Here is a 21,944-nt window from a genome sequence, read left to right as displayed (position 1 = left end):
TAATAGCAAGTGAAACTGGAAGAGTCGCCAGTCACAACTCAGATTTTAAATTAAATATAGATAACAAAAATATAACTTCCGACAATGATGTTGCGACTGCTTTTGAGAAATTTTTCGCTGACATTCCAGTTTCAATTACAAGTAACCTAAAGGACTCTCCTGATGATGCTATATTGTTACTTAAAGAAAATGTAAATGAATGTGATATCGACTTTAGATTTAAAGAAGTAGGTCCTGAAGACATTTTAAAAACTTTCAATTTACTAAATATTAAGAACACTACTGATTTGTGGGGCCTATCAATGAAAGTTATTAAATCTATAATCGATGTTATCGCGCCCTACTTAGCGACTATATTTAATGATTGTATAAAAAGTGGCGTATTTCCTGATTTAATGAAACACAGTAAAGTTTTACCTCTTTTTAAATCTGGTAGTAAGTTGGACCCGTCTAATTTCCGACCTATATCTATTTTACCGACATTGAGTAAAATTTATGAAAAGATAATACTGAATCAATTACTAACGCACTTTAATATAAATAATATTTTACATAATAAACAATTTGGATTTACAAAGGGACGATCTACTACAGACGCAGGCGTTGAATTGATCAGTAGTATTTTTAATGCCTGGGAGACGTCGCAGGATGCTCTAGGAGTTTTTTGCGATCTCTCAAAGGCCTTTGATTGCGTGCAACACAAAACATTGGTCAGGAAACTCTGTCACTATGGCATAAAAGGCACAGCACTCGCCCTCCTAAAATCGTACTTGTCAAATAGAACTCAGAGGGTTGAGATAAATGGTAAAAAATCTGCTGGTGCAAAAATTGAAATGGGGGTCCCACAGGGGTCTATATTAGGACCCTTCCTGTTTCTTATTTATATAAATGACCTGCCATTCTTAATTAAAGATAAACATGGGATAGTATTATTTGCCGATGATACATCTCTTACATTCAATATCAAACGGCTTAATGCGTGTTATGACGAAGTAAATAATGCTCTCTCAAAGATTGTACATTGGTTTAGTGTTAATAATCTTTTACTTAATAGTAAAAAAACAAAATGTATTAAATTCAAATTGCCCAATGTAAGGCAAACGGAAACCAATGTGCTTTTAAATGGTGATGTTATGGAGCTAGTGGATACAGCTGTATTTTTAGGTATTACACTAGACTCCAAGCTTCAGTGGGGCCCTCATATTGCTGGGTTGGCCGACAGACTCAGTTCAGCAGCATATGCAGTAAGTAAGATTAGACAATTTTCAGATGAAACAACAGCACGTCTAGTGTATTTTAGTTACTTTCATAGTATTATGTCCTACGGCATTTTGCTGTGGGGCAATGCTGCAGATATAAATACAATTTTTGTGCTGCAGAAGCGAGCTGTGCGGGCAATCTACAAGTTGGCCCGTAATACTTCACTTAGAGAAAAATTTAAGGAAACTGGAATCTTAACTGTTGCTTCTCAATATGTCCTATCAAATGTATTATATGTTAAAAAGAATATATATCAATTCACGAAAAAATGTGATACCCATGGGAGAAATACTCGTAATAAACATAAGCTTGAAATTCCGGTGACTAGACTTACTAAAGTCAAAAATTCTTTTAAAGGTCAATGTATACGCCTTTATAATAAGATCCCAGAAAGCGTTCAAAATCTCTCAATTAATAGATTTAAAAAAGTTGTTAAAGAACGTTTGTGTACCAAAGCGTACTATAAAGTTACTGATTTCATGAATGATAGTACACCATGGGAATAAGGTCGCCCCCTGCAGAGCTGTTTCATTATAATATGTATAATAATTGTACATTCGTTGTATTTTATTTAGTCATAATGACACTGTTATTTTATAATAATATATTTTTTGTAATTTTCCATCTTTTTAGAAAAAGATGGCCCCGTGCGAGTTTCTTACGCCGGTTCTTCTCGCCGGGTTAGTTCCCGAACCGGTGGTAGGCATCTGTGTAGCCCCGACGTTCAGAGAATATTTGAAAAAATTTATTCTGAATAAAAATTTTTGAGTTTTGAGTTTTTTTGAGGGCTGTACGGCGGATGACCAGTCAATTCGATCTTTTGACCCTCCAAAAACTGTTTTGTTTCAGCTGAGGTGTGACAGCTAGCATTGTCGTGATGTAATATGATTCTGCGTTGTCGGTTGTCCTTTCTTATTTCTTCAAAGACTTCTGGTAAACAAATGGTCGTATACCATTCAAAATTAACCGTTTTACGATTCTCTAATGGCACTGTAGCCACATGTCCATTAATTCCAAAAAAACAGGCGACCATTTGCTTCAAAGTACTTTTTGCACGAGTAACTTTTGTTGGTTTCGGCTCATCTTGGAACACCCACACCGTTGACTGTTGTTTAGTTTCGGGGTCATATGCATAGATCCAAGATTCATCACCTGTGTAGATATTATAAACGGCTTTTGACGTACCACGGTTGTATTTTTTTATCATTTTTTTGCACCAATCGACACGAGCCCGTTTTTGATCGATTGTCAAGTTGTGCGGAATCCAACGCGAACATATTTTTTTTACAGCCAAATGTTCGTGTAATATCTTATGTATGCTCGTCATACTTATGCCTAAGGACGCCTCTATCTCGCGATATGTAACATGACGATCACGCATTATTAGTTCCCGCACAGCATCTATATTTTGTGGGACAACAGATGTTTTTGGGCGACCTTCTTTATTTTCATCCGTGAGCATAGACCGCCCACGATTAAACTCACTGTACCAGTGATAAACAGTGGTTTTTGATGGTGCTTCATCTCCAAAAGTTGCGGTGAGTTGAATAAAGCACTGTTGTTGATTTAGCCCACGCCGAAAATCGTAGTAAATCATTGCACGAAAATGTTCACGCGTTAAATCCATGGCAAATGAAGACACGCAATTTTCAAAATGACGCCAGAATGGAAAAATAATTGACAGTCACATGAAACAAAATGTATTCTTCAACCAAAGAGTTCTATTTTCAAATGTTGTAATTACTTTTTAAATATTGTTCTTGTAAGTGGCCAGTTCCGGATACATAAATAGCAGCCCTCGTATAAACGTTACAATATTCGGGGGATAAAACAAGGAAATAACACGAAAAATTAGACTAAATATTATTCTTAATATCTATAAGCCACTTGAAATCATACTACAATACCTACTATATGTAGCAATATATTTTCTATTAAGTATTTAATTTTTTATAATATAGTTTATAAGTCAAAAATTATACATTCGCTGACATATTTATACGTTCTACAATTATTTTTTAAATCTTAGTAAGCACTAACTTACTAGGTGATTATAGTATCCAAAAGTTGTACAACATAGAAACGGATCTCTAATAGAGAGATTCTCTATCTATTTTCTACAGGCAAACATAGATACGGATGATTGCCTGTGACTCTGCAGATCAAATTACATACACACACACGTCGAGCCAGAGATGACACTTATTACAATAGTTGAATAGTACACAGTGACAGTTTAATATGCTAGTGCTAGTGATATTGTGAGACAAACTATTAACCGGCGAACTAGTTAGGAGTTGCGAAGACAAAGACGAACGTAATGAAGCGGCAAACAAGCTGCGCGGGTAATCACCTGCATCTTCTGTGAACCTGGTTGACACAGTACAAAGAGTATACAGTAGACTATTTTTATATTCCTAATTCAGGCTGCATTTGCTCTTCGAATGTCCGATGACAGGAAAAGATGTGCACTACCATTAGAGTCAGGGCAGACAGAACGGAGCGCAGCAGAGAGGATTTTATTAACGCACTTGAAAATAAACTTAAGTGTTATAATTTTAAAGTTTATTTTCAAGTGCGTTAATAAAATCCTCTCCGCTGCACTTCGTTATGTCTGCGCTGACTCTTTGAAAGGCATGAGGTCACTCACACCGTCAGACAGTTATGCGTTACATTTCCGTCGAAGCAGAGTTGCGAAGAATGACGTATTAATTTGATTTATTTACAAAATGTTGGCCCGCAAAATGATTTTTAGTTCTCATAATACCTCGCAACTCCGCTTTGGCGGAAACGCAAGCTAAGTCGCGTTACTTATTAGCGTGATTAGACTGTACTACCGTTTGCTAGCTATACTACGCGCTAACTCTGAGAATAGGGTCAGTTACTGCAGTATTAAAACTAGCTTAAGATGTGGAGTGTAAGACAAATGACGACTTTGTAACATAATTAGGTGGCGTGTGTATTTGTTTGTTATAAATGTTTATATTGCCGAATTTTTCTATATTTTACTTAACGATGTACCATCGAGGAAGTTGATTCCTATGCAATTGACAGACCAACGTTATTTGGTCGAATATCTCAATTCAATGTTAATTGTGATCTGTCAGCTGGGTTTGTCGTAACGCTACCAAACTACTTAGGTCCCCGATTTGCATAGGAATCAACTTCTCTGATAGTACTTTGTCCGTGCAATCTACGAAGACGCGCCCCACTATTCCTCCTAATCGTCTATAGAGTATAGTACCTATATGTGTGCAAGCTTTCCCCAATGTTTGAGTGTTATCGGTACGCACTAATTACTTATAAGTGCACGCGCACAGTACAATAAATAGACCAATTAATTGGTGGGGTGCGTCTTCGTGGATTGCACGGACTATAGTTGCACGTTACTAATTACTCTCAATAACATAGACATTAATGTTCTAAATAACCAATTCACCTCCCATTATACACCTCTCGATTCTAATTCTAAATCACAATTGATACATTTACTCTCATCTGCGCCTACACCTGATTATCCTCCCTTCCTTTTCAGCCGAGTTACTGTGGAAGAAATAAAAAAGAATATGTGTATTTCGTCAAATGCAGTTGGTGATGACAATATAAGCAGAAAGATGGTCACGTTAATAATAAATGAAATTGCACCTATTGTCATGCACATTTTAAAATTTTCCATCGAGAATGGTGTTTTCCCGTCTATCTGGAAAAGGGCACAAATTATTCCATTGCCTAAAAAGAGTAAGCCCACATCTTCAGCAGACTTCCGTCCAATTTCGATACTGCCGTTTTTGTCCAAAGTTCTTGAAAGGTCAATCCAGCAGCAACTATTGTCTTTCATAAACAAAAACAGTCTTCTTAGCACCTTCCAATCAGGATTTAGATCTGGCCATAGCACTGCTACGGCACTAGTCAAGGTCACGGATGATATAAGATCTGCTATGGACAATAAACAACTCACTTTACTTGCCCTTCTAAACTTCAGTCGTGCCTTCGATTGTGTAGACCATGATATTCTTTTAAGTAGACTTAAGGCTCTTAATTTTTCGCCTACGGTCCTCGGTTGGATCCGAAGCTACCTTGAGGGGCGCCAACAGCGTGTTCGAGTTAATGACAAATTCTCTTGTTGGTCCACTAGCTTTGTTGGTGTTCCTCAAGGCGGCGTACTCTCACCTGCTCTATTCGCTTTGTTTATAAACTCTATAACAGTCATGCTTAAGTTTTCTCTTTCATTTGTACGCAGATGATCTCAAAATCTACACTCAGTCTTCCTTAGAGGATCTTCCAAGTAAAGTTATCAACTTTAATAGTGACTTAAATACAATCTGTGAGTGGAGTAGGCGTAACGGCCTCACTATCAATCCCAATAAGTCGCAGATCATTGTCATTGGCAGCCGGGGATTAGTCTCAAGGATTGACTGGGTGAACCTCCCTCCGGTGCTCGTGTGTGTTACTCCTGTTCCTTTTAGTAAAAACGTGAGGAACCTGGGTGTTCTCATGGATGAACATCTTTCTTGGTCGGACCATATCTCAATGATCAGTAGTAAGGTGTACGCGGTTTGGCGCTCACTGGGAAGGCTTAAGAACGTATTACCAATTAAAACCAAAATCATGCTTGCTGAATCCTTATTTTTATCAATTTTAAATTATGCAGATACATGCTATGTAGACCTCACTGAAGAAAAACTAAATAAGCTTGAGAGTCTCCAAAATATTGCAATTCGCTTTGTCTTTGGTCTGCGTAAATTCGACCACATATCGGAGTACCGTTCTAGGCTTTCTTGGCTGCCCATACGTCTTCGTCGTAATATGCGTGTTCTATCCTCCTTGTACACCTTGCTGCATGATCCAAGGGCACCGTCGTACCTAAAGGATAGATTTAACTTCCGAACATCGGATTCCAAACAATTGCGCTCTTCGGCTAATCTCCTTCTCCAGAGCCCTAACCATAAAACAATTTTTTATGGACAGTCCTTTACGGTCAGGTCGATACTTTTATGGAATTCTTTACCAACTAATATAAGGCAAGCTAAAAGCATTTCTAGTTTTAAGTCGTTAGTTAAAAACCATTATTTAGATTCACTTTCAAACAATCAATAATATTATTGTTAATACAATTCAGCCATCACAACATTGAAAATACTTTATTTATCCTTCTCCTTCTTTTTTTTACTTTTTTTTATTTATTTTTTTACTCACATATTGTATGTTCAGTGGATTATAAACAGACTTATTCCTTTTATATTATTAATATATAGTATGTATTAGTTTATAACATTATGGTTATTATTTGTGTATTAGAATGTAAATGGTTGTGCAATTATTAGGTATATATTAGAATATATTATATAAAATAGGTATTAAATATTGTATTATATATACATATTAGAATATAATTTAGTTGATAAGTTTCATTACTTCTAGTTTTTAGTGCACAGTATACCCTAAATTAATTGTTTATTGTACTCCTATACCCAAGGTTGCTTGGTAGAAATTGCTCAATAGCAATAAAGCCGCCTTTGTGTTCATGTGTCATCAGAAGAACTGCAAGTGCGTTGCCGGCCTTTTAAGAGGGAACAGGGTAATAGGGGAAGGTAAGGATGGGAAGGGAAGGGAATAGGGGAGGGTAGGGAAGGGAATAGGGTAGGGGATTGGGCCTCCGGTAAACTCCCTCACTCGGCGAAACACAGCGCAAGCGCTGTTTCACGCCGTTTTTCTGTGAGAACGTGGTATTTCTCCGGTCGAGCCGGCCCATTAGTGCCGAAGCATGACTCTCCCACGTTTTTGTTTGTACTACAACTTTTTTTGAACTCAATAAAGTATATTCTATCTATCTATCTATCTAATTACTTTACTAAGAGTGGATATTACTTTTATATTCTTCCTTATAAGTTATAAACAATAATATTATACCTCTTGATTTTTTAGGCATTTGACTACTGGGATTAAAAGATGATGATGATGATAATGATGTTGATGATGCCTACGATAACAGTGATGATGTTAATCCAGTGCTCGGTGTCATGCGGCGCGGGGGTCCAGGTGCGTGGTGTGGAATGCTCGCCGGCGGGGGGCGGCTGCGACCCCGCCGCCCGCCCAGACATCTCCCAGCCCTGCTCCACCGGCATCACCTGTCCAGCGTACAGAGAGGCCGAGCCGGAGGTGAGTATGGCATGAGCTGCTTAGTGGCAAATTGCAAGTCTTTTAAGTACTACACACACGCTAATGATATCATCACTATGTAGTACATATTCATACTCATATCATATAAAAGGCCAGGCATAAAATAGAAATTACCAAAACCATCGATGAATCCCACATACTTGTGAATACGTAGTTCAACCACTTTTATAGTCGTTATAGTAACTTCGAAGATCACTTTCTTTGTAATTGAATATGTTAGCGAGAAACCAATAATTCGAACTGCAGTGTAACTTGTCGATATTATGATAAAATTTCGATTGAAACCGCGACCAGAAATTATGACCAGAAAACCTGAAATAAAATGCTTAGTAATACTAAGAATTTTCCTGTAGGCACATAATTTCTGCCGCTATCATACGACACATGGCTAGATTTTCTTGGATATCTTCAAACAATTTATCTGATCCCAGGACGACATTGAAGATCTGTTACCTGGGGTGGTATACCACACGCAGCCGCTGATCCAGCCCTACCCGCCGCGCGCTGAACAGCTGGTCGGAGACCCAGATGTGCCTGTTGAAGCTACGTAAGTATATTGATACTTTTTTTTTCTTTACGAAGGTGAGACATCACTGGGCGTACCTATACTACAACTGAGTGACGCGACCAATATAATGTATGAAATTGTAAAATAAAAATCAAATACTTTTTATTCAGAGTTAATTTTTTAGCAAATTCTTTCTAAACGTCGAAATGCCTACCTGTAGGAGATAAAAATATGCCCTACGAGGCAGCAGAATTCGCGACTCGGCACTCCAGTACAATGGAAAAATATCGCGTCACTTTGCTGCAGTGTTGTTACGCTTTTTTGGTTTGACCTGTAAACTACTGGTAGAAGTTTAAATATGTTAACGCTGTATTAATAATCTCCAGATCTGAGTAACATAAAATCAATATGTTTCAACTAAGATTTAGGCAAACATTTACGAAATTATTCATTGTAGCCTACCCAAATTAATTATTTCAATTAATTTTCAATAACTATCTCGAGACGTCTCGTTTGTTAGTATTAATCAAAAACATTTTATTATAAGAAAATATATTTTGAATACCTAATAATTCTAAGCCCTATTTTAGCTTTCTCACTCCTTAATTAGTAATTAACTAAGGTTTTCTGAATCCCCTAAACCTATCATGCATGTCTTGCATTGTATGGTGTGTTTTGTGTGGATTTTAATGTCCTTTAAATCATTGGAAACTTCTAATATATCTTACTCTTTTACTTTTTTTAGCATACAAAACAATTCTATAACAATGATGTTTATTAAACTACATAATATTATAAGGAAAAATAAGAAAGAGATTAATATAGTCTACTTTCAAAGAAAAACTTTACAAATATTTACTTGATACGCCTTACAAATCCGATTTCAATAACAACGATATGACACAGGATAAATATATGTAATTTATTTAGATCTAGAGAGTCCCAATTGTTCTGAGGAAAAATATTTGTAAGGAAATATCCTTCGCCTCAAGCTATGCTCTTTGTCTGTATACAGTAGCTAAGGGTATTTTGTTGTTGATTTCAGCAACTTCAAAATATTCTTTGCGTGTGGCTGGTTGTATGTAAGGTATTGTACCTTCAACTTTAAAGGTTTCATTTTTAATCGACTTCAAAAAAGGAGATTTAAAACACTAATGAACATACTATATGTCTCTTCTTTATATAGATATCTGTTATAGATACTACAAGAGAACTTTTTCTATGAAACGTCTTTCGTCTTTATTCCTTGAAGTCGGTTGATTTTTTTAATCGATTCCGAAACATCACATGTTTTTACAATGAATTGACATTATTCCTCATCGACACAAATCCAGTGGCTGTTAGTTGCTTCTTAAGCTTTTACTGCAAAGAAATCATCTAGTGGACTTTGATCTTCAAAAAAGTGGCTCCAAAGATGATTTTAATGCTTCACTTTACTAAAACAATACTTTCAAATCGAACAAAAGAATTGAACACAAAACTCAGGAGCTGGTTAACTTTGCACTATGTTTCGTCTTTGAATACGACTTTCATTTCATGAATCATTGGGTTGACTTTTCACAGATTTTTTAAATTCTATGCACTGCACTATGACTTTTGTATTTTCGTGCACTGAATACACTTGAATTTCTACTTTTTTTGCTTCGACACTTTTCAATACCTTTACTCTACATTCGGCACCTACACTTTTTCTTGGACCTGTCGAAGTGATATGTCTAGGCTTAGTGTGTTTTGCTCTATTTACAAAATTTTGCAGGAGCATTGGCGTTAACACTGGTGCACATACTTCTACATATACCAGCCAGAACTGATACTATTAGGTCTAGATCTGACCCCCGAGCACACCGCATGTCTCGTGTGAAAATATACTTTAGCGCTAGAGAATACCATTTATCACATTTTGGCATCGTGTAAAGTTTTTAATTACTGTTGATATTTATTGTAATAAACGTGAAATGACGTAGCAATTATTGTATAAAGTAGGAAAATGGTGCCTAACACTTTTATAGAGAATGTGAAATAGAAGATTGAATAAAAAAATATTTCTATATTACAATTAAATCGAAATATTAAAAAAATACAAATTCATTATTTTCTTTCCTAACCGTATTGTCATTGTGTAGAAAGTAGTAGTCTTGTGTGTGCCTATAACCATAGAATTAATTAATTATAATTATGTTTGAAAACAAAGTACATGCAAAATATTGCTCAGGTATAGATGGTGTTACAAATAGGCAATAGAGTGTGTGATAAGCTAGCAGTTACTAACAATTTTCCTCATTTTGTAGTTACATCAAGGACGATGAGTGGGGACCTTGTAGCGTCACTTGTGGAGAAGGATGGAGGAAGAAGGAAGTTCACTGCAAGATCTTTCTAGAATTCAGCAGAACGATCGCGAAGCTACCGGACAGCAAATGCATGGGGCCAAAGCCTGCGGAGGAGACGGAGAGATGCTCAATGGAACCGTGCTCGATGGCATACGGCACGTCGTTTGGTGACTCCAGTGCTCCTGCTTATAATAACGGTGGTGCTGATAGGTTAGTATCCTTTCTACTTTAAGCGTACTCTTATAAGCGAATGAAAATTGTCTTTATTATTTAATCCAAAACTCTTTGGATTATATGTATGGATTATAGTCTTTGGCTTATCCACATTAAAATTTTAATCATATATTTTATTTTAATCATACATACTCTTAAGAACGTTCATGAGTTTATCTAATACACCATTATTAACAGATTCATTGACTACGTCATTTACTCTCGAGTGATACAACGCTAGTGGTTCCAAATTTGTATCGCCACTAACTTTGATAATGTTCTTGAGTAAAAATTCGTCTTCAGGCTTTGTCGTCACTACCCTGAGCTCTATTAAAGCTATCACAAGACCGTATGGTGCTGTTTCTTCTATGTCATTATTAAACGCCTCTCTGGGATACACTGAACTGCTTTCAATGTTAAATTGTTTTAAAAAGTTGGTAAAACATTTATAATATTCGTCCTTCAGTTTTTCAAAATGTTTTTCTCTAAATTCGCTTTCGGTACACAGGTACATAAAATATATAATATCCAGAACGGGGCTAGCATATCTCATAGCTTGAAAATCTAGGAAGCATACTTCGGTCTTGTTATCCTGAAATAAAGTATTTGAAATTAGTTTTGACATCATAACGTGATATAATTAATATTTCGATACCATTTTAAAGATGCAACAAGCAATATTTTTTATCGCAAAAATGCTTGTAAAACTAAAATAAAAAATATATTTAATGCTAACAACAACATTTACGTACTTGAGTTTTGAAAAGAATATTATTTATCCACAAATCGCCGTGACAAAAGACATTGTGTTTCCTAGGCTTAGTATAAAATTTTAATATTTCTAAAAGCTTGCTTTTAACATGTTCCAACTTTTTCCTCGCGTCGGTGCTATCGATGAGATTCAGTGATATTTCAAATGACTCCGCATAATGGTCTCTCAATTTCGTTTGGCTGAGAAATGAGTCTTTATACAAAATATCATCAAATAGTTTTCTATTCTTATCTACAGAGTCTAAATAATCATTCTTATTTTCTAGAACAAATGTTAGGGCATGAAATTTTGCAAGTTTAGTCAATATAAGTTGCGCATAGTTGTAGTCTAATTGCTGCAAGGAATGTATTTTGTTGTCAATCTCGAATCCATCAGCAAGCAGATCCTCTAATATAATAACTTCGTTTCCTTTCATGGAGCTTGAAATTATGTGTTTAGGTAAAACAATTTTATCTTCGATATCATTTTGTATTTCAACAAACTTGTTTATTAAAATTTCATACGCATCCACTTCCCGCTTATGTAACTCTCTGAATAGTTCCTGTCTTGTTGTGTTTATCAATGTTTTTACTATTACACTTACAACACTATTCTTATCAGTCTCCTTTATCAACACTCTAAACACATTGGCAATGTAATTTTCACCTTTCCCACAAACATAGTCCACGTGATATGTAAAATCTTTGATGTGTTTAATTTTAGCTACGTTTTCTATACACCCGTGTAACTCGACACAATTAAATTCGTCAGGTTCGCTAACGTTTACGTCTAAAGACATGTTTATCAAATCTTACACTGACTCTGTGTGCTCAGAAATCAATCAACTGATAAGCGTATGCCGTCATTGTTGTTATCTTATTATCATAAAAATGTGATTATATTATGAAGATACAAATCAAGGTAGAGGTTAAAATTTTTTAATCGGTTTTATATTATTATTGATTTTTGGGTAATGTTTCTAAATATCGCAATGAACTGAATGCAAAGAATAGAGTGACATGAAAATAATTTGAGTAGGCCTTTGCCCACCTGTGGGACAGTTAGGCTAGGAAAAAATATAAAACAAACTTTATTAGTATTAAAAAGTTTGAAATGAAACAACAGCAAGAGAAAAATTAAAAATTATTTACATTAGTACAATACGTCATAATATTATATTAATACCTCGATCGTGGGAAAACCATACTCATCACACAATGCCATTCAATTGTTATCGCGGTCGCCGGTGACCGCTTGGGGCTTGTGGCGTTTATTAATGTCATACCTAGCTACTTATTCTTGTAATCTATTGTCACATTACATCCAGCAGGTCTCTGATATTCGGCACGAGCAGTAACATCAGAGTCGCGCCCGGTTCCCCCGGGAAGTCTTATTCCTGGAAGGAGAAGGGCTATACCAGCTGCAGTGCATCCTGTTTGAGTGGTGTTCAGGTTCGTCAGTGTTAATTATTATTCAAATTACCTTTAAATCAGAATAAAGCGAAAAAAAAGACATTTTTGTACAGAGTACGCGTGTCAGAAGTAAAACTTCTGTCCGAAATTGGGAGGCATCGTGATGCATATTATTCTTCATAAACGCACCTAAAGAAGTATCAGTTCAAAAAATCAAATTATGAATCAGAAACAGTTTTTGACAGGAAAATATTTGTTTTTATTAGTAGACCCAAATATGTACCTCGTATTTGCTACTGTATTCGAATGAAATTTATTCAATGTATAATCTAATATAATCTAATATTTCTTCAATAGGAACTAATAATCCAGTGCGTCCGGGACGAGGACGGCAAAAATGCATCCCCATACATGTGCGACCCTCTCACAAAGCCGGAGAATAGAGTCCGGACCTGCAACGACCACCCCTGCCCGCCGAGGTAATAAACTTGCATTATGAATTCGTATTACGACGCACACAAAATTTTATAATATAAAATGCAGAATATATTCTGAGATATTCCGAATGTAGCAGCATATTAAAAAAATCTTCATTTAACATTAATAAACATTAAAGTTAAAGTTTAAAACGCGAATCTTGTCGGATGCCATGTTAATACAGAGTAGTGGAGTTGTTTATTTTAATGCGGTTACAGCACGTTAAAAGCAACGAGCTCTTTCGGTTAACACGTTTGCGGCGCACTGCGTCGGCTCGCTCGGCCCCCGCTCGGCCCCCGCTCGGCCCCCGCTCGCGCCCGCTCAGCCCCCGCTCGGCCCCCGCTCACGCTCGCACAGCCCCCGCTTAAGCCCGTGCCTCACGCGCTAATAAAACCGAATTACGTGCAACAGTACCCGGGAATGTTATTGTTTTTAATGTTAACACTGCATATAGTATATTATTCAAAAGCTTCCCGTTTGTTCTACGAAAATTATGTGTTGAAATATAATAATATTATAAATTCTATCAATCTATTCAATCAACGATCCATAAATAATTTGTATAATATTGCTTAATAATTAAACAACAAAGTGAATATATTTTAGTTGCGAAAACATTATTTACTTATTTTTCTTTAAAACTAACTAAAGTAGAGATTTCAATAGTGTATAATAAACAAGAAACTGTTTTGTGGAACAAACAACGCGTAACATTTTATTTGGCCGTGGTACAACGCACCACTAGTTCTTTTCAAATTTTCCTCGTTCCTCATATAAATCCCTCCGCCTGTGATGTTCGTGAACGTTAATAAGAAAATGTTGTATAGCAACAGAAAATAAAATGAAAAATAAGTATTTATTTTATATAAGCTATCGCTAGGGATTTTACTTGGAAATCTTGAAAAAATGAATGGTAAAAAATATAAATCTAGTAACAAACCTAAGTTATGAAATTCGTACTAGTATTATAAACGTGACAGACAAACAGTAAACATCCTTAATAATTTAATATACAGGTTGTTAGGGTGAACACCGTTATTCTTAAAAAACATCAAATGAGCCCGTCCAAATGAACTACTTTTTCTATGAGAACAATGCTGGGAACCCAAAAAAATCCGTCGGCATACCCATACAAATTGCCGGTCGGGGCAATTGATTTTAGGGATAACGGTATTCACCCTAACAACCTGTATAAAATTCTCGTGTCACAGTTTTTGTGCCCGAACTCCTCTAAAACATTAATTAATTTTGTACGTACATTTGTTAGGCCTGAGTATAGGCTTTTTATATTGACACTAGAAATAATTTATATAGCAAAACAATGTTTGCCGGGTCAGTTAGTATTACTATACACACGAGCACGGACTGCCATGCCATACTCTATGAGCTCGAACTTGACTGGCTACCAGCGTGACTGAATGGATTATATCAGTATAGATGTGTATATGAGACATTGTTTTCAGATGGAATTACACGGAGTTCTCCCAGTGCACCAAGTCGTGCGGCATCGGCATACAGACCAGAGAAGTCACCTGCATACACGAGGTAAGATTTAGACAACTGTGGTCAGGAGGGTTAGATTTATTGGCAGGATGAAGCACTTAAAAGAATTATATACTTTTATGGTTACTTCCCACTAAGCCGAAGGAACAAACAATACAAATGATTTTTGAACAGTGTCATGGTATTTAATATTTTAATTTTTTTATGCATCGCTAATTTGTACGTCGTTTCGTTTCGTTCTAGGAAAACTAGACCCTTAAAAATCCTTAGCCTACTTCTTCGTGGCTTTACCACAAACGGCTCAATCGGATGTGGCTAATGACTCCGGATCACCGCGATAAGTCACGTGCCGTGTCAAAAATTACCAGTAGCGGTTGATTGACAAGTTCCCCTGAGTGCGTCGCGCCGTCGCGCCGTCCTCATGAATTTCATATAGGCCCGGCTGGCGCTTACACACGAAGAATATTTTATCCATGACACTTGGTGTTATGTTAATTATTTGTAACGTGTCACTACGTTGGTGCCCTTTTTGTGATTTCTACAAAATAGAATTTGATTTAGATGTCTTATAACATTTTTTTCGTCTCATTTATTTTTACATAACCACGTCCCTCCACCTTGGGCTGTAATCAGTGTATATACAGATTTCTCCGTATTTATACAGATTTTTGATGAGTAATACAGATAAGTACTGGATACAGATATTTATACAGAATTACAGAATTTTGTAACTTTATTGAATTCTTACAAAATTGATTATTCTTACAAAATTAATCAATTTTGTAAGAATTCAATAAAGATAAGAATCAGGCTAAATACAGATACCATTGACGGTCTTTTGCATACGAACTAACTGATTGGTGCAAAACCATGCTATAATCTAGAGTCTAGACTCTAGAGGTTGATGAGCAGTTGCTGTCGAAATTTAATAAAAAAATTACAATCATGAAAAATGAAAATAATATAATTCTAACTATTATTGCTATGTTTTTATTTTATTTTATTATGTTAACGGCCTGTTTCACCACTTCCTAATAAGTGCCGGATACTTAACTTGACAGATAAAGTATGGAGAATCTGGCAAAAAAGTTGTGGATAGCCTATCCGGTACTTTATCAGGAAGTGGTGAAATAGGCCCTTAGTGTGTTTTTTTGTGTGTGAAATGTTTTCTATTAGATTTGAAATTTTTACTTAAAAATAAATTATTAAAAAAAATAAGTTAACAATTTATAAAGGCCCATTCACGGCAGGACTGCACGGCAGTCCTGCAGTGAATGGGCCTTACTGATTGGTTCACACTCGGTGTTGCGGGCCGGAAACACCGAGTGTGAACCAATCAGTGAGACCCATTTACTGCAGGGCTGCCGTGCAGTCCTGCCGTGAATGGGCCTCTTATATCTATTTTTATTTATTATGCGATTAGAGTTCGACAAGGCTGTTTATGAACGTGTCGAGAAAAGGAACTAACGCTTCTATCATACAAAAACGTCATTTTTGACAGTTCTCCTTTACCAGCAGCCACTGACCTCTATAATACACTGGACAGACGATCGCTATCAATAAAATATGCCTATTTGAAAGTCGCCATATTGGCGCTGATTGCTATGTGAAAGCAGTAGTGAGTGTACTTGGAACTACTATTTTGCAAATGGCGGTTGTCATTTTCTATATAAATTAGTTCACAGTACGCTCACCGCGGCGCTTCAAATCGGCATAAGAAATAGCTGTCATTTTGTACGGCATAGCCTGTCCAGTGTATTATAGAAGTCAGTGCCAGCAGCGCACATTGACTGACATTGACACATTCAATTAAAGCCTTGTCGAACTGTATCACCTTATCACGTCAATACGTATCCCTTTTTTCATAAAAAAGCGTAGATAATGATTAATAGGTAATTTTTTTGTTGACTTTAATACAGATTATAAACAGAATATTGAGACAATATAACATACGGATTTTATACACATTTTAGCAGTTCCCACTACAGATAAAAGGTTGAAACCATCTGGCAACACTGGCTGTAATTGCCACCATAATTGAGCAGCAGTAAGAAGAATCTATGTCCATAAAGCAATTATAAACGAATTTGCTCTCTACATGTTCGACACCGTATTTGTCCATTTTACTTAAGCGGCCTCTCCACGCTGACCCAAACTAATGATAGTCATTAGTATGAGGCCGTTTAAATAACAGAAACATGGACCAAAAAGCGAAAACATTTGTGCTACAATGACTTAGGCTCTAGAACAAACATAGAATTCTTCGTTTTTTTTTCAAGGAAGAAACAATCAATGACAAATGAAGATTCCCAAAATATATTATAACTAGCGACCCGCCCCGGCGTCGCACGGGTATAAAATATATAGCCACTGAAAAAATGATTGAAATCGATAGCCTATGATCCTTCACGTGATCTATATGTGCCAAATAACATAAAAAATTCTCCAGTAGTTAGCGAGATAAGCCCGTTAATATTTTTTCCCGTTTTTTCCACATTCTCCTATTAGTCTTAGGGCCTGTTTCACCACTTCCTGATAAGGCTATCCACCAATTAACTTGACAGATCAAGTATGGAGAATCTGTCAAAAAAATTGTGAATAGCCTAGCCTATATATAATAGGCACTTTATCAGAAAGTGGTGAAACGGGCCCTTAGCGTGATAAAATATAACCTATAGCCTTCCTCAATACATGGGCTATCTAACACTGAAAGAATTTTTCAAATCGGACCAGTAGTTTCAAATAATTTTCCCCGTTTTTTTCCACAGTTTCCTCTATTTCTTTGCTCCTATTAGTCTTAGCGTGATAAAATATAGCCTATAGCCTTCCTCGATAAATGGGTTATCTAACACTGAAAGAATCATCAAAATCCGTTGCGTAGTTTTAAAGATTAAAGGGAACAAAGGGACATGAGGAAAAAAAGCGACTTTGTCTATGATAAATATATAGATATAGCTTTACCACAGTCTGAAATGCACTTTATGATATCCGTATAATTCCGCTCTGGAATATTCTCGAACTCGTTCAGTCACTTGTGGAGTGACTGGTTGTTGCGGTTACATGCCAGCAGTACTGACCGCACTCACATGAACTAGTGAAGTGCCGTTGGTCTGTCGAAGTGAATCGAAAGTATGAATGTACGAAGTATTCCAGTTGTATGGAAATGTGTGAAATGTTTCTGTGTTTCTGTGGACAAAATAACATATTGAAAAGTTGTAGTTTTTTAAAGAGTAGAATGTATTGCAATCAGTAGTGGATGAGAACGGGACAAATCAACTATTGTAACCGACGCGTTGGCTTACCTGGTTCATTAGATACACACACTACACATTTCTTTTTACTAAAAAGGTTTTTACTAAAAAAGTTTTTAGGTTTGATTGTGTAACATAAAATAATGTTTTGCAAAAAAGTTTTTGTTAATATTCTTGTCGGTACCCGTACAAAGTACACATTTAACATAATAACAATTAATGAGATATAATTTAGAGCAGCTTCCCATAATATTATGTATTACCTGAATAGATACGAAATCTTCTCTTTTTTATTCAAAAATAGACAATGTTATATTGATTTAACCCATCAATCTCCAAGCGGCAGCCGGCTGCCGCATAACAATTGAAAATCTATTGTGTCTGGGTACTTACCCACAATGTTAAAAAATCTCCTTGCAGCAACTATCACAAAAAAATCTGGAGTTTTCTAAAACGCAAAGCTCCCTAACTTTATGGAAAGACACGAGCATTTTCCCGAACTCTAACCTCGCCAACTTACCAGGTAACCCGCGGCGGCACAAACACGGTGGTGGTACCGAACAGCATGTGCCCGCAGCCGCCGCCGCCCGACCGCCAGTACTGCAACGTGCTGGACTGCCCCGTTCGCTGGCACACCGGCGACTGGTCCAAGTGCTCCAAGACGTGTGGAGGAGGAGTTAAGCAGAGAGAGGTAAGGTTATAAGTGTGTATTGATGGTTCATGGTGAAATAAATCCGCAGTAATGCGTTACTAGTATCTCTTAGGCATAATCGGACAGATAATATTTTACCCTGGTTTATCTCTAACCGAATTAGAGATAACGGTGAAATATTATAGTATTGTCTTTTAATGTATACGAAAAGCAAAAAAGTAACATGATAATAAATCCAAGACTAACGTTAATATTCGCTCAAGTGGGTCTTACAGAAGGTAAATTCAACGTAAGAGACGTAACATTGATATTATGGTTATCCTATTTTAGGTTTTCATTTTTTTATCACCCTTTTCCCCCCATCAGGTGGTGTGTAAGCAGATAATGGCGCAGTCTCACGTGGTGGAGCGGCCGGCGGGCCAGTGCGGCGCCGCTCGCCCGGCCTCCACTAAGGCCTGCAACACCAGACCCTGCTTGCTCGATACAGCATCACCAGAGATCGCGCTCGCCAACTCCTCTTACATACAGCACGACCCTAAGAAGAAGAAGGTGAATATCTCCTTTTCTTTCACTCCATAGTCCATAAACTATCAGAGAACACCCTGCCTGCTCAAAACAACTTTAATCTGGAGATCACATTCACTACCTGCTACCCACTACCCTAAGAACTTTATTTACTTTTTTTCACTTCTGCTATCAGTAATAAATATTCATTTACCGAAATAGAAGCACCTCAATCACTTCATAATCTAGCAATAAACAGAAAACTCGATAAAAAGAAAGAACATATATACGGTAGAATTGAAAAACCTCCCCCTTTTTGGAAGTTGATTAAAAACTCTTTTAAAAATTTTTTAAATATTGAATTAACGCTAATTTACACAGGTGACAGTAAAAGTTGGGGGTTCAGCGACCATATTCTACGGCACGCAGCTGAAAATCAAGTGTCCTGTGAAGGGATACAACAGGACGAGGATACAGTGGGCCAAGGACAACCAGATCATATCCAAGTCCAAGAAGTACAAGATATCTAAAAAGGTAAACCCTCGTTGTTCTTTAGAAAGATCGCTTACAATGTATATAAAATTCTCGTGTCACGGGGTGCGTGGTTGAACTCCTCTGAAACGGCTGGACCGATTTTTGTGAATCTTAGCGAGCATATCGGCTAAGGTCGTGAATCGGACAACATCTCCTTTTTATATTGATAAGTGCATTTTTTGAAAACATTATAGTAAATTATTACAACTCGAGACTGACGGCGACCATCCACGTGCGACGGGATAGCGATGGACGTTGCCGCGGTGACATACCTACTTTTTAGTCACTTCAATAAAATAATATGGGTAAAAATCGAAATACTTTGCGCAAAACAACATATTTTACCGGGACAGCTAGTAATAATATACTTTCAAGAAATGGTCTTTATAAAAGGTCTTTCTGGCATATAATATTCTCTAAACCCTTATTTACAAAACCTTTAATTTGTAATTTAGATCCTTGTGGGATTGACATCAATGTATTTAATGGTAATTTACATGTATTAGTAACTAAAGTTTTAAGTTATCTTCTACGATTAATGTCGTGTCTCGTTTCCTATTCCTTTAAGCGTTTCAATAGCATTCTCTAGGTTTGTATACCATTATACCATCAAAGAAATTGATTGATGGCAGACCTGAGCTACGTCCGCTTCTTTCACTTTTACTGAGATCAGTCCACTGAACTTGACATAATGCAACCAAAAGACACAGGTCTCTCTATGAATCAACTTCTCTGATAGCAAAATTCCGGGGGAGGCTCCCGAACGAAGCGCGCATCACGTCGTTGGCGTAAGATACTATACATGATAAACTGTAGTGTGTTTGTGTGTGAATGTGTAAGCGCTGTGTTAATAATATAAATTAGCATAAAATTATTGTTCGCTGTGAATCCGTTGTCTGATTGCCATAACACAAGTTTTTACTTAGCACGGGATTAGACGACGTGATGTACTCGACCTGCTTTAAACTATTGTATATTATTATGTCCGTTAAATTAAGAATTTGAATTTGAACTACATCTTCTCTCCCAGGGTGCGCTCCGCATCACCTCGGTCTCGTTACGCGACCACGGCGTGTACACGTGCGCCGCGGGACGCTCGTCCGCCAGCCTGTCACTGTCCGTGAAGCCCAGACCAGGAGAGTTCCCCTCGTCGGAGGAGATCGACAGACACAAGGCACTGGATGAACCCTCGTCACCGCTGGCTGATAGGTATGTTGGACGCTCCTACCCTGTAAACAGAAGCTTAGTCTGTTTGGCCTTGGCAAGGTCTCGTGATCTTTTTTATGTCGGGGTAGTAGGTTATAGATGTTGATCAGTATATTTGGCACCAATCTTCTGAACGGTGCCTTAAAAGTGGTACCTGCCTTCCTAACAATCGGGTAATCACTAGATACCCTTAAGACTATGAAGGACCATCAAAATATAGAATAAAAGGGTAAAATTCCCCACTAGTACAGTCAAATGCGGGGCTGCATTTTCTGCCAATAAACCAAGCCACAACCTTCTAAACTACAGAGTATAAACTGTGTCAACTCTATACAACAAATAAATCAGTGTTTAAACCTGTGGTTATATCCGCAGCGGAGTGGGTATAATAATTATCCAACAATTGGAGATCACCATCAAAAATAATTTACATTATTTTTTAATTTCTAACTTCACAGTCAAATTAATTTAATTTCTTACTTCACAGTCAACTGTTATTCACGTTGGTATTTTACCTAAAACCTCTACTTTTAACGCCGTGGTTGTCGTTAGCAGAGCGGACGGGCGATACCGCGCGATGGTGGGCGGGGACGACCAGTCGCACGAGCAGCGCCCGGGGGACCAGAAGAAGAGCTATAAGGGGAAGCAGAAAGGTACGGTATAGCCTTTAATAAGCTTTTCATTGACTCGAAGAAGTACCCTGATTCTCGCCTAACATATAAATGATATACAAGATATTCTGAGGACTATTCAAGGCAATTACAATGTTTGATAGCGTATTATTCGGGCCTTACAAGAAAAACTACTGCATGTTTGTAAAAGTGGGAACAATAATATTACCAAAACTGTGATATTTACAATATGCAATTTAAAATATTTTAATTATGTTATAGGCAAAGACTAGTTTGACTCATAGTCTTTGCCAACATCTTCCCTATGACGCCAACAACTTGATAATAAATCCATCGTCCAGGTAAAGTGGACAAGGTGCGCGACGCGCTCTACGGCACGACCAGCACGCGAGCCGCGCCCAGCTACAACTCACAGGCGAGGGACATCTACGATGAGAACGAGGTATGTCTAATATTTAATAGCTCTGAACTAAAACGATCGTGCTGAGAAAAAAGCACAATAAAAATTTCGACGTTTCCATACAAATTATTTCT

At 37.0% G+C, this 21,944-nt stretch overlaps 1 protein-coding gene across 7 annotated transcripts in view; it reads left to right on the top strand.

Moving 5' to 3' along the window:
• The window catches only part of LOC121727556 (protein madd-4), a 316,241-nt gene that overhangs the window by 283,886 nt on the left and 10,411 nt on the right, over positions 1-21,944 (top strand). For 2 of the 7 annotated variants that reach the window (XM_042115445.1, XM_042115444.1), the window contains 12 exons: positions 7,270-7,419; positions 7,872-7,987; positions 10,237-10,485; positions 12,570-12,690; positions 13,009-13,130; positions 14,592-14,673; positions 18,406-18,573; positions 18,901-19,083; positions 19,420-19,572; positions 20,603-20,781; positions 21,334-21,431; positions 21,752-21,852. In XM_042115445.1, the coding sequence (XP_041971379.1) occupies positions 7,270-7,419; positions 7,872-7,987; positions 10,237-10,485; positions 12,570-12,690; positions 13,009-13,130; positions 14,592-14,673; positions 18,406-18,573; positions 18,901-19,083; positions 19,420-19,572; positions 20,603-20,781; positions 21,334-21,431; positions 21,752-21,852 (1,722 nt within the window). Of the gene's footprint in view, positions 1-7,269; positions 7,420-7,871; positions 7,988-8,993; positions 9,036-10,236; positions 10,486-12,566; positions 12,691-13,008; positions 13,131-14,591; positions 14,674-18,405; positions 18,574-18,900; positions 19,084-19,419; positions 19,573-20,602; positions 20,782-21,330; positions 21,432-21,751; positions 21,853-21,944 lie in introns of all 7 variants that reach the window. The other 5 variants (XM_042115442.1, XM_042115440.1, XM_042115439.1 and 2 more) reach the window with 5 other exon arrangements.

This window comes from Aricia agestis, chromosome 6 (assembly GCF_905147365.1).
Source record: "Aricia agestis chromosome 6, ilAriAges1.1, whole genome shotgun sequence".
Lineage (NCBI taxonomy): Eukaryota > Metazoa > Arthropoda > Insecta > Lepidoptera > Lycaenidae > Aricia > Aricia agestis.
This window is presented reverse-complemented; position numbering and strand designations above follow the sequence as displayed.